This window comes from Triticum dicoccoides, chromosome 6B (genome assembly GCF_002162155.2).
Source record: "Triticum dicoccoides isolate Atlit2015 ecotype Zavitan chromosome 6B, WEW_v2.0, whole genome shotgun sequence".
NCBI classification, from domain to species: Eukaryota; Viridiplantae; Streptophyta; class Magnoliopsida; order Poales; family Poaceae; genus Triticum; species Triticum dicoccoides.
This window is the reverse complement of record NC_041391.1, coordinates 666,768,574-666,782,889: the sequence shown is the minus strand read 5'-3', so window position 1 is coordinate 666,782,889 and position 14,316 is coordinate 666,768,574. Positions and strand designations below refer to the sequence as shown.

At 46.1% G+C, this 14,316-nt stretch overlaps 1 protein-coding gene and 1 long non-coding RNA gene across 2 annotated transcripts; both read left to right on the top strand.

Annotated features, from left to right (window-relative positions):
- Positions 1–7,725: 7,725 nt before the first annotated feature.
- LOC119322074 lies at positions 7,726–9,857 on the top strand. The gene is made up of 5 exons (XR_005155393.1): positions 7,726–7,764; positions 7,999–8,315; positions 8,411–8,477; positions 8,588–9,575; positions 9,666–9,857. It is a non-coding gene; the product is annotated as an uncharacterized LOC119322074 (long non-coding RNA).
- Positions 9,858–10,308: 451 nt separating this feature from the next.
- On the top strand, positions 10,309–11,855 carry LOC119321442. The gene is made up of 4 exons (XM_037595122.1): positions 10,309–10,341; positions 10,438–10,647; positions 10,764–10,910; positions 11,363–11,855. Exons 1-4 carry the CDS (start codon positions 10,309–10,311, stop codon positions 11,732–11,734), a joined length of 762 nt encoding a protein of 253 aa, XP_037451019.1. The 3' UTR covers positions 11,735–11,855.
- Positions 11,856–14,316: the final 2,461 nt, after the last annotated feature.

The window sequence follows — 14,316 nt, the reverse complement described above, 5'->3', positions numbered from 1 at the left end:
TCCGATATCCTGCGAGGTGGGGTAGGACATGAGACACCCACCGGCTCACGGGACTCAAGGCGCCGTCATCTTCCATGCCCAATTCTTCCTCGGTCGAGTCCGAAGCCTTCACGGTACTGGTCGATGAGAGGTCGATGATAAATCCGTCGTGTTCCAGGGGGCTGACACGTCCACCACGGCGCGGTTACGCCGCCCGGGATTGCAGGCCATCCGTTGAGGCACCGGAGAGTGCGACTCCGCCTCACCGACGTCGGTCGCGAGGGCTGTCTCAGCCTCCCGCGCCCTCTGCGTCGCACGGCAGGCACACCGCGCAATGCCCTCAACGGGCCATGGGTGGCCTCGTCGTCGGCACGCCAACGTAGGGGTTGCACGTCCACCACAACGTTCGGACGCCAGACGGAGCGCACCGCCTCCGGCGAGGCAGGGACGACACGCCATTCGCCAGATCCACGCGCCATTTGGGCGGAGGTGATGGATTCTTGGCAGATCGAGTCCGACCGTGGTCAGGCATTCTCTTCGCGGGCGCGGCGAAGCGCAATGCGGACAACCATCTCCTCATCGGGCTCGACTGGGATGAGGTCTCAGTTAGTAGATCGGCTGGCGGAGGACTCAGATCCGGTGCCCTCCATGCCCGAGAAGGCAGGAGTTCTCCAGATGTGAGCTTGGGGGCAGAGTGGAGTGGAGTGAAGTGGCTAGGGTCTGGTCCGCGGAGCGGATGGGGACAAATATATGTGGGGTCAGGGTGGGCCAGCATGGGCCGAATTAGACGTGGCGGACGCACCCGGTCGCCCTCAGGGCGCCCCAAATTTGGGCTAGATATGAGGGGTGCAGGTCGCGCGGGCTTTTGAGGCCGGTTTGAGGCGCCCGACCGAGGTCACTTTCTTTGATCAGTCACTGATCGGACCGTACTCAGGATGCTTGAGGGGTGTTTGAGGCGCCTGGCTATAGATGCTCTGAGGACAACTCCAACGCGGTCCATCAAATGGACCGTGGAAATGTTTGGACGTATACGTGGACAGCTGTAGGGAATCCCACTATACAATCATACAAAAAAATGTTCTTCCCTTGGCCAATGAATAGACGGCGAGCCCTCAAGTCCAGGCTGGAGGAAGCGCATCCCCGGTTCGGGCATCAAGGGCTAGCTCAAGGGTGGCCACGTCCAAGGCTTTGCACATGATGGAGAAGGCCATGAAGCTCAAGGCTAGCAAAGGACTCCAAGGTATATGTTCCAAACCCATTACCCGATCCATGTCCTCTTTTAAGGTTTTAGCGCTTGCTTTGGATGCCCACTTGTTGAGAGTGGCTAAGGATAGTAACGTGATCTTGGGATCGGAGGAACGAACCCCGCTTGAGGTGTTGGAGGGCTTTCACGCCCAGGAGGCGGCTCAGGCAGCTATTGCGGAGGCTGTGGCTCGCCGTGACCTCGAGAGGACGGCCATGGCCGAGACCCGGGCACGCGAGGAGACTGGGACTGTCAGGGAGACGACAGGGCCAGCCGACCGTGCGGCCCCGCGTCATGGGCGAGGGAGGGGCCGGGGTGGTGGTCGTGGTCGCGGCCGTGGGCGCGGCAGCACCACCAGCGTCCGGACGGAAGTACTGAATGAGGGGCAGGGGCCCGATCCCCCTCGGTGACACAATGAGGGGCCTGGTTTAGAACATTCGGCGGTTTGGGCAACTGGATCGAAGGCGGCAACTAATCGAGTACATTAGGGACCAACGCATTGACTTCTTGGGCCTGCAAGAAACGATTCGGTCGTTCTTCTCTCAAGTAGAGTTGGACTCGCTTGGTGGGACCATGGGTTTCCAGTGGGAGTGGGTCCCGGCGTCTGGCCGTTCGGGAGGCATCCTCCTTGGGGTTAACAGGGAGACTTTCGAAGTTCTATCATATTCGAGGGGCAACTTCTTCATTGGAGTGGAGATGATCCAACGAGATATTAACTTTAAGTGGGAATTAGTAGTGGTGTACGGACCGGCGGACCACTCCAGGTCCCAGGACTTTTTGCGTGAATTACATGACAAAGTGCGTCAGTCGGCGAACCCTTTGGTCATAGCTGGAGACTTTAACCTTATTAGGTCAAGAGAGGATAAAAGCAACCAGGTTATTAATGATCAACATCTTCTGGGTGTGTTTAATGAGTGGGTGGCAGATTTGGAGCTTATTGAGCTGTAGGGGGTGGGAGCTCGCTTCACCTGGTCGAACAACCAGGAGAACCCAATCCGTAGCGTGTTAGATAAAGTGTTCGCTTCGACAGATTGGGAGGCGAAGTTTCCCGCATGCTTTTGTCTAGGGAGCGAGTCCGACACATACCGAAACGGTTCTATTTCGAGAAGCAATGGTTACTCCAACCAGGCTTTGCTGAGAGGGTGACACACGTTTGGCAAGAAACCCGGGCCCGTAGACCTCACCGATATGGACCTCTCTGGGATCTTCTTGACGAGTGGCAACATTGCATCCGTCGTTTGAGACATCACCTGCGGGGGTGGGGGCAAATGTGGGGAGTCAATTATGTGACCGTAAAGCACGTCTCCTAGAGGAAATAGAGGCTCTGGACCAGCAGGTCGATAATAACGCCCTGTCTCCTGATGGGTAGGCAAGGAGATACAAGGCGGAGGCGGAAATGGTCTTCATCCTCGAGTGTGAAGAAATCTACTAGAAATAGAGAGGGCAACAAAAATGGGTTCTCAAAGGGGACGCGAGCACGGAATTTTTTCACGCTATTGCGAACGGGCGGAGACGTCGATGTAACATCCGGGTTCTGCGGGAGGGGGACCGGATCTTTTCCGAGGAGGGGGAATTACGTTCACACATTGATAACTTCTATAGACAGCTGCTAGGGTCCACCGACAGGGAGGGGGGCGCCCCGATTAGGGCCAAATATGTGGGGATAAGAGAGGAGAGTCTCGGCCGAAGACAACCAGGCACTCACACAGCCTTTCTCCTTTCAGGAGGTGACTAATAAACTGTGGGAGATGCGAGCCAACACGGCACCGGGACCCGATGGGTTTCCGGTGATTTTCTATTAAAAAAATTTGGAACATAGTGGGACAACAGTTTTGTGGCCTGGTCCACGACTTCATGCTAGGTAGGATTGACATTAAGAGACTCAGTTATGGGGTGTTGACTCTTTTGCCAAAGGTCCAGGGGCGGACAACATTCAGCAATTTCGCCCGATCATGCTTATCAATGTAAGTTTTCGCCGGATGGCAAAAGGCTTCACAACCCGTCTGGCGACAGTAGCCAAGAAAATAATTGATGAGAGCCAAACAACATTTATTCGGGGACGGAGCATCCTTGATGGGGTGGCGTTTCTGCATGAGGTGCTTCACGAACTTGAGGAAACTAAAGAGGAGGTGTTTATTCTCAAAATTGACTTTGAAAGGGCCTATGACAGAGTAAGATGGGAGTTTCTGGAGGAGGTGCTTAAGGCGAAGGGTTTTGAACCCCTATGGGTAAGTTGGATGCGACAGTTGGTGAGGGGGGGGGGGCAGACGGCCGTAAACATAAATGGGGAAGTGAAGCATTCTTTAGAAATAAAAGGGGGGTGCAGCAGGGAGACCGAATTTCGCCGCTTCTTTTCAATATCTTGGTCGATGCCCTTGCCTCCATCCTGGACAACGCCAAGGAAGCAGGTCATATCTCCGGTGTGGCGTCCGGGGTTATCCCTGGGGGCTTGTCCCATTTGCAAAACGCGGATGACACTCTCATATATATCAAGAATTCAGAGCGGGAGATATTGAACCTAAAATTCTTGTTAATGTGCTTTGAGGAGATGTCCGGCCTAAAGATAATTTTTGATAAAAGTGATGCATTTGTCACGGGAGGTGATCTAGAATCACAACTAAGAGCGGCACACATGATGAACTGTGAATTAGGGTCCATCCCAATGAAATACCTGGGTATGCCTATATCATCACGAGCGTTATCGATGGGAGACTTCCAACCTGTAGTGGATACGACTGCGGCTAGGGTGGAGCCGTGGCAAGGCAAACTCCTTGCCTTGAGTGGAAGGCTAGTTCTCATAAATGATTGCCTCACAAATATCCCTATGTTCATTATGGGTTTTTATCTCCTCCATGATAGTACTCACGCAAAGCTCGACAAGGTGCGATCCCACTTCTTTTGGGCAAAGGAGGACAGGAAACAAAAGTACCACATGGTCAGGTGGGATAAGATTTGTGAACCAAAGAAGGTGGGAGGACTAGGGGTTATAAACAGAAAGGTTATGAATTGGTGCCTCATGACTAAATGGGCGTGGAAGATACTAACAGGACAAGGGGGTCTGTGGCTCCAAATCTTCAGGACAAAATACCTAGACCAGGGGGGAATTAATTTCAGAAGGAATGTAAAATTATCCCAATTCGCGAGGGCGGTAAAGAAGGTTCAACCGCTCCTCCGGCTTGGGACATGGTTCGAGGTGCAGAATGGGAAGACCACACGCTTCTGGTCGGATATTTGGTGCGAGGGTACACGGCTTCAGGAGAGCTTCCCTGACTTATTTGATATCGCTGAAAACCCGACCTAGTGGGTGGCAGGCGTATGGCAACAGAACAGGTGGGCACCTAGGTTCCGCAGACCTCTAGGGGAGGTTGAGGTGGTGCAATGGGAAGAATTGCGGTCGAAGCTTCAACGGATTCAGTTGAACCAGGAACAGGATGTGGTCAGTTGGCGCTTAGAGCCGTCAGGGTAATTCTCCACGGGATCGTTATATATAGAGAACTTCCGATCCGCAGCCCCTTCCAACCTAGCGGGTATCTGGAAAGCTCGCATTTCGGCGAAGATTAAAATCTTTTTATGGCAAGTGGCACACAACAGAATTACGAGTGGGGATCAGGTTCAGAAACGCCACGACCCGGTAGATGGAAAGTGTGTCTGGTCTGGCGAGAACAAGGATCGTGATCACATACTTTTTAGATGCATTATGGCTCAATTTGTGTGGGGTGCGGTTCGAGAAGCCACGGGATCAGGGTGGAATCCGGGTGGATTCTCAGACCTCTATCGCTCGATCGGTTATACGAGGGGGAGAGATAAGCGCTTGGCATGGATGGGTTTCGGGGCAATAGCCTGGGCCCTGTGGACTACTAGAAACAAAGCACTAATAGAGGGACAAATTATCAGACATCCGACAGACCTCTTGTATAAAAATGTGTCCTTCCTGCAGCTGTGGAAGATACTTACAAGACCCCAGGACAGAAGAGGCGTGGAGGAGCTCGTAACAAGGATACGGGCAAAGTGCGTCGAGCTTCGAAGAGCTCCATAGGGCAAGCCTAGGTGGGGCATGACCCTTTGCTACCTAGATAGCCGGTGGTGCATGCATGTTGGTCGCTTTACGGCGCTGCGTCGCGTCTTCCTTTTGGCATGTATCTTTTCTTTCTCGCTCTTTTTCTAGAACCGTGCGACTTTGGTTTGTAAGGGCCTCAGTTTAAGGCCGGGTAAATTCTAAACTATATATGTTGAATAAATGAATGAGCGATGTGATTCTTAAAAAGAAAAAGAAAAAGGTTACGTAGGTCTACCATGTTTGGTATTGAAATATGGAAACAAATTTTGCATCTTAATAAGGAATCAAATTGCGTGGCATGGAATATCATTTTTGCAACATTCCTTAAAATCCGAAATCAGTTTCATCCAAATCTGGAAAAGTTGAAAGCAAATCCTGCGCAATTAGCGTTGATTGGTTTCAATTTTGGAAACTCCTCACGCAGCGGCTTTCCATGCTTCTCATCCTACGGTCAGCCAGTACTCTGATATCCCTGGCGGTCCCTAATAAATATTAATTCTCCATTAATAATTGCCATAGATATGATTCATGCTTCTAATCCATCGCATGTATTTCAAGGTGCTAATGTGTTATGAAAATATGTCAATCATTTAAATGCGTCAGAAATATTCTACTATATTTATGGCAATTAATAAGATTTATTTTGTATATATAAGCTGATTCTTAGGCCATAAATTGGATTGCATGAATGGCAACCGTTAAATTTGTGATAGGCTCGAAATCCTATATATACACACATATGGTTGCATACGCATTATCAAATTGACAATTCAAGTTACCATAATGAAAGGATGGCAAGCATTTGCAGTGACCCTTCTCATATCATATCTTGTTATAGCCACCAGAGGAGAAGATGTAAGAATTACAAAGAACAGGGAGAATATTGACCAGATTCGACAAGTTAATAAAACTATTGTGGTAAGAAAAGTATTTATGATTTTTTGCTTAGAAAGTATTTATCTTATTATGCATATTGTGTTATTTTTTGTGTGTCTAACAAGAAGATGAATGAAAACAGATGGATGGAGGAGATGTCTATGACTGCATTGACGTGAATCTTCAACCAGCTCTTAACCACCCACTATTGAGAGACCACAAAATTCAGGTATATTACATCCATATGGGTAGATTTATAATCGTAGTTGGGCTCATACTGACGCAGCTTTATGTTTGGGGACATATTAAGTGTAACAAATGATGGAAATAAATCCTGATTTATGTGATATACTCTGTTTTGAATTATAATAATTCATACGATTTATTGTGATACTTCCTTCTTGTTGCGAGAATCATAATTGTACCAATTCCTTTTTATTATAAGGTGATCACGTTTTCTTGTCAAATAGATGGAGCCAAGTTCCTTTCCGAATGGACTAAATGTCAAATCTCCATTCCTAAATGTTGAATCCGAAGTGCATCCATCGATCATCGAATGCCCAATTGGAACAATTCCAATACTTCATAACAATAGAAGGGAGCATATAGCAGGACACAATATTGATGCATTGTTTACCAAGTTTAAGCAACAAGGGGTGAGCTTTCTATTTTCATTTTCAAAATGATCTAGTTATCATAGGTTGACTATGAAACTACGCATAGCTATTGCATACATAGTGAATTGTAAAAATATGTCAACATAGTCAAACAAAAACTAAAAGATTATTCTAGTTTAATTTCACCCTTAAATGATGCTTTGCAAGATAAAATATATGGATGAGAGTCACAAAAACAATAAACGGAGCAATCCATTCACTATCATAGAGATTTAGGAATAAAGGACACGGACGCGGAGTAACTGAGCGCGAGCTCAGATGCGCTCGATATCGAGGTCGTCAGTTAGCGCATCTGGATCGGTGCCATTTTTTTATACGTGCGGTTGTGGTGTGCCAGAAAATGAACACTGTTGGGGAATACGTACGCGGTTGTGCTGGGTGGTAGACAGCCGCCCGCCGTCGGCGAGGTGAGCCGTGGATCAGAATCGGCGGCGCCATCTGATCCGTGGCTTGGGAAGTTCACTTCCCGTGTACTGGTTGCAGGAGCGAGAGTTTTCATGCCCAGCGCGTGGATCATTTGGAAGCCGAGGACTGCAGGATAGAGGCCAGGAGCGCCGACGGCCATGGACCGTGGTGTTTCTGATGCAGACGGTCGGCAGGTACTTGGATCTTTGCTTTTCTGGCGATGCCATCTCCATTTTTATGCCTCTGGCTTAGCTGATGTAGAGGGTGCCTTTTTTTTCAAGTTTCAGATCCACTCTGCTTGAGCTAGGGAAGACTTTGATGCCTGCCCCCGTGGTTGTGAATGGCCCTGCGGTGACGGATTTTGAGGTGGCACATCAGGCGGAGCGTGAGGCGGCGCAACATCGGATGGCGGACAGGGGCAAAGCACAAATCTTCTCGGCGAAGGAGGCGGCAGCCGACAAAAGGGAGAGTTCGCCGCAGCCGCTAGAGATGAAGATGAATCCCCAAGCGCCGGGATGGAACACGAGGTTAGTGAAGAACAAGCTGCTTCCCATCAGATATTCAGGGATTTAGGAAACAAACCTAGACATGACTGAAGAAAATGTACAGTTAGAGCAAGTGCTGATTACTCACTGCATTGAGGAAATTCATGATGTATGTGCTTGTGTTTGCAGGCTAATTGCTGCATTCAGAAAATTCATATTTGCAGGCTGATTCCTCTCTGCATTCAGAAAATTCATGATATGTGCCTGTGTTTGCAGGTTGACTGCTCTCTGCATTCGTAAAATTGATGCTATATGTAGCTGTTTTGCGGGCTTAGGATTGGTACCGCCGCTCCTAGAAGAACACCGTGCCCAAATTGTATCAGTGCGTTCGAGAAGGCAGCTAGATGCTCGCAGAGAACCTAGCTGAAAACGTGATCACACCGGTTCTTGGTCCTACTTTCAACTCTTAGGCAGAGGTGTACAACTTCTACAATCTGTACTCATGGGAGAAGGGGTTTGGCATCTGGTATGGGAAGAGCCGGCTAAATGCCGAGAGGACAAAGTGCATCCAGGAGATAGTGTGTGGGTGCTCGGTGAGTAGTAAAATTTGCTTCTGGTGGTTTCTGATCAATAATTTCAGTTTGGTTCGGGACTATTTCTAATGTTGTTAATTGATAACATGTTGCAGGGTGAAGCTCGTGTTGAGAACACAAGGTCCTGGAGGTGACGAGTTTGAAACTTTGAATGCGAATGTGGTCAGTTTGCTCACATGGGATTGTTACGTAGCCATGTCCTGAAGGTAGTTTGAATGTGGGTATCACATTATCCAAATATGCTGAACATCTTGTTTTTTGGTTGCATTCAGGTGCTCGATTTCATCAGAATAAAAGAAATTCCACAGAAGCACATAGTTAATAGGTGGACCAGAGATGCAAGGTATATTCTGCCTGCTCACCTTACACAATATCAGAGGGACTATGCTCACAAGAATCCATTCAGTTTTACGCATTTCACTGTGTGCTTCCTTAGTGTATGGGGCCAAAAAATGTTTGTCGGACTAGTGTGTCCGTCATCATTTTCGACGTTGTAATTCTGAACTTATCCTGATTCCATGTTTGATAAAACCCATTATGGTTTGTGAATCCATGTTCTCAGGATTTCCTAGGATTATGACTATCCAAGGAAAGAGTTTGACATGCTAGTACTGTTCCTGAATTTTCGCTGAAGTGTGATGCCTGCCTTGGATATTTGATGAGCGTAACTCTAGATTTATACATATTTGAATTCTTGGGTAATACTCCCTCTGTCCCATAATATAAGAATGTTTTTTAAGCTAACATAGCTTGAAAAACGTTCTTATACTGTGGGACGGAGGGAGTACTAAGTTTTCTGAATATGTAACATTGAATTTATACAGTCTTGTAATTGTAAGTTTTCTGAATATGTAACCCTGAATTTATAGTCTTGCTGCGTGTGCACTGCTGAGCAATATGCAACAGTTCATGCAAATGCATCCAATGTGGTTCAGTTTTTCATCCTGGCTGTTGGGGACGATTGTGTCTCTAGTGTTGCTTGTTCATTGGTGCATAATATTTAATGGCAGTAACTTGGGAGGTTGCATTGCTGGTAAGTGTAAGCATGCCGCAGGTGGCACGCTCTCGATGGTTCCATCTGATTTGAATTTCGAAAGACTAGAGCATGAGAAGCAGAGGCTGTCTTACATAAACGGGAGCAGAGTAGCCGCTGGAGTTTGTCTCACCTCCAGCAATTGCTAGGAAGCAAATTGGCGTGGCTCCTTCAAAGCTATCTGGATCTGGATCGACCATAATAGAGTCTGATGCGAACTCGAAGCTGTGCGTACTATCAGCAGAGATAGGTTTCTGATTGCTTGTGTCGACTACGTTTGGACTATCTTGAAATAATAGTTGTCCCTCTGTTTTCAGGTTCGAGGTAGCTCTGAGAGTACCATGAACCAAGCTGTAGGATCAGAGCTTGAGATCGGCTGGATCTTCTGGTGTTTATGCTCCATGTGATCATGTATGCATCACGTTCTGGCAGGAGTGTCTTAGTTTGGATCTTCTCCTTCGCTGCATATGGCTGCTGAATGTTTTTTTAAGGTATTTTTTTTATAGAAGGGTGGCTGATGAATGTTAGTGTTTTGCAGGGAGGGGGGAGACGGGATGAACACGAACCTTGCAGGATACGATTGGTAGCTGCGTTAGTCCAGAATCTGTTGTCTCACGGCCCACCTCGTCAATCAAATTCCGAGCCGCTGTGCGGGAGGAGTGGGCCATCGGCCTGTTTATTAATATAAATACCTGATATATACCTGGGCCTATACGGTGTGCGTTGGCAATTTCGAGAGGAACGAAGGGGGAAGATATCGAGGGCACATGCGCTCGAGCGCAGAACAACACTTTCGATCCTTATTTGAAATTTTGAGTAGTTAGTATTTAATATTATACTTTCATATTTCATTTATTTTAGCTAAATAATAACCTGTGTATCGACATTCTTTCCAGTCTATGTGAATGAATTTCATTTGTTTTACCAAGTGTCCCCAAAACCTCTTGAAGGGTTCTATCCATGATATCTTTTTGTACTGACAGCTTTAAGACAGTCATAAATATTATACACTATTTTCCCTATCTATAGTGGTTAATATTTAGCCATCACACTAAATGTCATTAAGACATTAACTATTCTGGATTGTAGGTGGCAGGAACAAAAAATTATGATAATGTATATGGGGCAAGTGCTATAATAAATGTTTATGAGCCAAAGGTGAAGAAAGATAGTAAGCATCTCAGTGCAACGGGTATTCAAATTGATAATGGGCCAAATGGACTTGAAGGTATAATTGTTGGTTATTCGGTGGCTCCAAACTTGGTTGGTGATAGCTTCGCGAGGTTTCACATTGCTTGGGTAATGAATAATATGTTTTTGGAAACACGTTCTATTATCAACTACATATTTATTATAATGAGGAATTACAATAGAAGTTTATAGTTTTATTAACCTATAGTAAACATGTGTACCAGGATGCAGGCGCATCGAACAAGTCCTGCTATGATCACACATGTCCTGGTTTCGTGCAAGTTAACTGCAACTTTGGTCTTGGTGGAAGATTGCAACATGTTTCAGTCTATAATGGGAAACAATATGTAATTAAGATCCTTATTTTCAAGGTATTCTCTTGTGCTTCTAATTTAATTTTCTTATATAAGTTGTACAAGCAGTGTATGCACAAATGTGAATTTCCATCAATTATTTATATACATAATCATTTAGGTAGTTCACTATGATATAAGTTGAGTTATTTTCTAATCGGAGTTCATAGGTTGCTTCCTATCATCTCACTCTTACATATATCTTTTGAGAAAATTTCGCAAATTGTAAATAGCATGGCTTAAAACTGAACTTCCCGGTTAGAATTTATAAAGCACTTTTGATTCTGACATATATTTGAACTTCTACGATTAATACATATAAAATATTGATTTCTAGCCCTTGCTATGAGCAAAAGGTTATGACAAGAAATTCATGCTATAATATTAAGTATAATAGCCTTGTATGCATGAAAATTTTACACCATTGTATGCAATTATAGCCTTTACTTTCATGTTCTGAATTTTATTAGGACACGAAGACAAAGAATTGGTGGGTAGCATATGGTGAAGCGAATATACCCATCGGAGATTGGCCAAGTTCATTATTCACTTACCTTAGGGATAAAGGTAATTACACATTATGGGGTGGGCATGTTTCGGGCCCGACGGCTTCATCTGATTCTCCACAAATGGGTAGTGGGCATTTTGCCTCCGAAGGACATGGCAAATCAGCTTTCATAAAGAGCATCCAAATAATTGATGAGAATAACAAGCTTATTACTCCAAATGAGAACAGAGTCGTCACTGGAACTAGTGATATAACAAAATATACTGTTGATGGTTATGGCATTGATAAGGAGGGTATGCATATATACTATGGTGGACCGGGTAATTTCGTCTAAGTGTGTAATCAAACTGCAATAAAGTTGTTACTATACCGTCGAGTTAGACATATATAACTAGAAAGACCTCGCGCATGCGGTGGCACACTATGGATGTACTCCCTCTGTTCCCAAATATTTGTCTTTGTAGAGATTTCAACAAGTGACTACATACTAAGCAAAATGAGTGAATCTACACTCTAAAATAAGTCTACATACATCCGTATGTTGTGTCCATTTGAAATGCCTAGAAAGACAAATATTTAAAAACGGAGGGAATATGATTTTTGATACTCTCTCTCTCTCTCAAGTTGCTGGTGTGCATAGATCTCATCTTATGGCCAGTTGTGAACTGCTTGCTTACCTTTTAACCACTGCATATCCTCTCAATGTAACAGTTGCATATCATCTCCATTTTTAACCGCTGCATGTCCTCTGAATCTCTCTCAATTCGGTGTTTTCAAAAGAAATTCATGAATTTACAACCTCTTACGATTTCTCCACATGTATATGCGCGCACACGCACATACCCAATCAAATTCCCTTCACGAAGTGGCAGATCAAAAACCCACACACACAGCAAACTAGTACACCGGATCTATCTGCAGTCAAAACACATGCCAAGCCCATGAAATCCACACGAGCAGGGCTATAACACGGTGAAGCAGCTTTGCTGCGGCACATTCCCGAGCAGGTCGCGTTTGTTAATTCTCTCAAGGATGTGATGAGGGAGTATTTTTTATTTTAACTATTAAGGTGCACGTGCAACACAAGTATTATCACATTTGTCCTATAGGAAGAAAACATAATAAAATAACCAACAAAATAATATGGCCATATAAGAGAGGCCATAGAGATCGTAAATTTGTGTAAACCTTTAGCTGTGACAATAACTAAAAATTTGTACTATCGTCGTAGAAATTTTCTCAAAAGAAGTTTGCAGTGATGCCAACCTATAGCATTCCTAGCAGGAGTTGACCATGACCTTCGTATCCTAATGTCGAGGCTGCCTAGCCCGGCCGTGACCGCCTAATCGTGCGGCAGGTAAGCCAGGAACCCGTAGGCCACTCCGCTGCCACTACTACTGCTGGTGAGCTGGAAGACTAAATGCATAAAAAAAAGATAGGAATGAGGAAGAACGTGTTGGGAAACCGGCCACCGAGGGGTGGCCGCCGCGGGCTAGTCCTTCTCGTTTCCCCCACTTTACGTTAAGGCTACTTTCAATGCATTGATGCTTACATGAGGTGTTAAGCACATTAAAAACTTTAGCAACTAAAGCCCTCAATGTATAGATGCTTAAGACTAGCCACAATGCATAATAACATACACTAGTAACATACACATATCCCTAGACTATGTTACTACCTTTATAGTGGGTAGTAACATAAGTGTAGTAACATACAAAGCTTCATTTATTAGGTTTATAGACTCATATTGCATTGGGACATGTGATGTTACAGTAACTAGCTAAGTTACTGTAACTACCTCTCTCCTCATTAACTCATTACCACATAAGCAAATTTGCTGAGTTGGACTCGATGTTACTGCTGAAGTTACTCCCACTGTGGCTAGTCTAAGTTGTGGTGCTATGCATCCTGCATTTAATGTTTTGTAACTAAAGTTCTTCATGTATTGGTGTGATTCTTTCATTCAAGTCTTTTGCCTAGGTTCTCACGCTTAGCATTGTTTTTTTCTGGGGTCACCACACTCATCTCTCTCATCTTAATTACCTTGCCACATCAGACTTTTTGCCTACATGGTAGCCTTAGCACCTGTACAAGTTGGAGCATTGGGAGGGGCCTAAGTGGGTACTTATCCCTTGACCCCCTACCCCTTCTATAAAGCAACAAGGAGCCATCATTGTAACATCTGATCATTGATTAATAAATCTGGTCTCCTCCATGTCTCTCTGTGTCATTTACTTTCGCGTGTTTGACTACTTCGTCTACGACGCTCGCCCTCGCTCCGCAACCTCGGACCGGACTCGCCGGCGGAGTTGCGGAACACGTTATCAGCACGCTCGCTCCATCAACTCTCCGTCAAGCCTGCGTCAAGCTTGCATCACGCAGGCTTTCGTCGATCCCGTGGAGGTATAAGATCCGATCTCCACTTTTGCAAAAATGGATTCCTCTTGTTACTGCGATTCCGTTTTTGCGATTAGATTATTTTTCGGATAAATCTACCTATGGTGTGGATTTCACTCCCAAAAACTGAGCGGACGAATATGTGACGACCAATGTCGATGTTCTTGGATCAAGAGAGATTTGTTGACTACACCCTAGGGAGACGGTGATTACACGTACTCCAGATGAGCATGGCACTGCCGCGTTGTACCAGACGTACACGCATTGTGACGTCCCGAAGACGCGTGATTTTGCCATCCCGAGGAAGATGACGCTGTGCCAAGCCGCCGCCGCTGTCGCCATGGCCCTGCTGGCCGTTCCCATCGCCGAGCGCTCAGTTGTCGTCGCTGCACTTGCGTGCCTGCTGCATGCCCTGCCGTCGTGCTCCGTTGGCCGCGTCGTGCTGTGCCGCCCCGCTGGCCGCGTCGCGTCGTGCCGGCCCGCTGGCCGCGTCGCGTCGCGCCGCCCCGTTGGTCGCGT

Excerpts from the sequence above, each read along its gene's own strand:
- LOC119321442 (XM_037595122.1), top strand. The coding sequence starts at position 10,309 with ATGATATCTTTTTGTACTGACAGCTTTAAGACA. Across the intron at positions 10,648-10,763 it reads CGAGGTTTCACATTGCTTGG|GATGCAGGCGCATCGAACAA; the intron begins GTAATGAATAAT and ends CATGTGTACCAG. Across the intron at positions 10,911-11,362 it reads TTAAGATCCTTATTTTCAAG|GACACGAAGACAAAGAATTG; the intron begins GTATTCTCTTGT and ends GAATTTTATTAG.